At 48.5% G+C, this 945-nt stretch overlaps 1 protein-coding gene across 1 annotated transcript; it reads left to right on the top strand.

Annotated features, from left to right (window-relative positions):
* Positions 1 to 174: 174 nt before the first annotated feature.
* LACBIDRAFT_302976 (uncharacterized protein) lies at positions 175 to 731 on the top strand (the record flags this gene model as incomplete). Its single annotated transcript, XM_001883797.1, has 2 exons — positions 175 to 202; positions 322 to 731. The coding sequence occupies 2 exons, from the start codon at positions 175 to 177 to the stop codon at positions 729 to 731; spliced, it is 438 nt and encodes a 145-aa protein (XP_001883832.1).
* Positions 732 to 945: the final 214 nt, after the last annotated feature.

Raw genomic sequence — 945 nt, 5'->3', positions numbered from 1 at the left:
TTTCACTTCATTACACCCTTAGACTTTCCTCACTTTACTAGACATTTATTTGGGATCACACAGGTTCTTTGAGCCCCAAAAAGAGAAGTAATGGGAGTTGGCGGGATCACCACCCCGAGAATGAAGGGGTCACTGGGATTGTAAATTTATCACCCAGCTGGTTTTCTCAAGGACATGAAGGTCCCGAGGATCCACTGCGCGCGTCAGCCGATATTCAGGAACCTGCCAATTCAACCTACCTCCAGAATGTCCTATTGGCCAATGCAATTGTTGGCGCAATCTATGCTGTCATACAACCCGATCTTTTTGAGTCCGGTTTAGCCACCTTCGAGAAGCTTGCCAATCATGCCGAGGCATTGGACGATCCTATCAATATTGCTCTTCGCGTTTGGGCCACTCCCTTCACCGGTCTTTCAGTCATCCTGAACCGAGAGACGATCGATCACCGAGATCTAAAGGGTTATAGGGAGTCTTTTGACTTGTTGCTCACCATCGGAAACTACACAGGAGGCCGGTGTCACTTAGCCGGGCTCGGGTTTAGCCTTGTTTATGACCCTGGGATGGTTGTTGCCTTGGCCGGCAATGTTTTACAACATGGTGTTTGTCCTGTGCTGGGTGACCGGGCCTGTTTAGCTCACTTTTGGCACAAAAAGGTTGGGGAAAGGCTTGGGGTGAAGAGGCCTCAGTGGTTGACCATGGCAGACTTGATATATAATTTGTCTGGTAACTAATAAATAATGAATTACAAATCCGACCCAAACTTGCTCGGCCTCAGCACCAATATGTTCAAGGAGACGGGGGGCTTGACAAACCCGATGCCGGGCTTTCTCCACCTGGGTTTCTATGTGCTGAAAACCNGGTTCTTGTGATACCTCATTAGGTCAATAAGAGCAGACTGCTGTACAATTTCCTCCCAAACCGAAATCTCATTGGTGACCCACTCTC

This window comes from Laccaria bicolor, genomic scaffold (assembly GCF_000143565.1).
Source record: "Laccaria bicolor S238N-H82 LACBIscaffold_22 genomic scaffold, whole genome shotgun sequence".
NCBI lineage: Eukaryota > Fungi > Basidiomycota > Agaricomycetes > Agaricales > Hydnangiaceae > Laccaria > Laccaria bicolor.
This window is presented reverse-complemented; position numbering and strand designations above follow the sequence as displayed.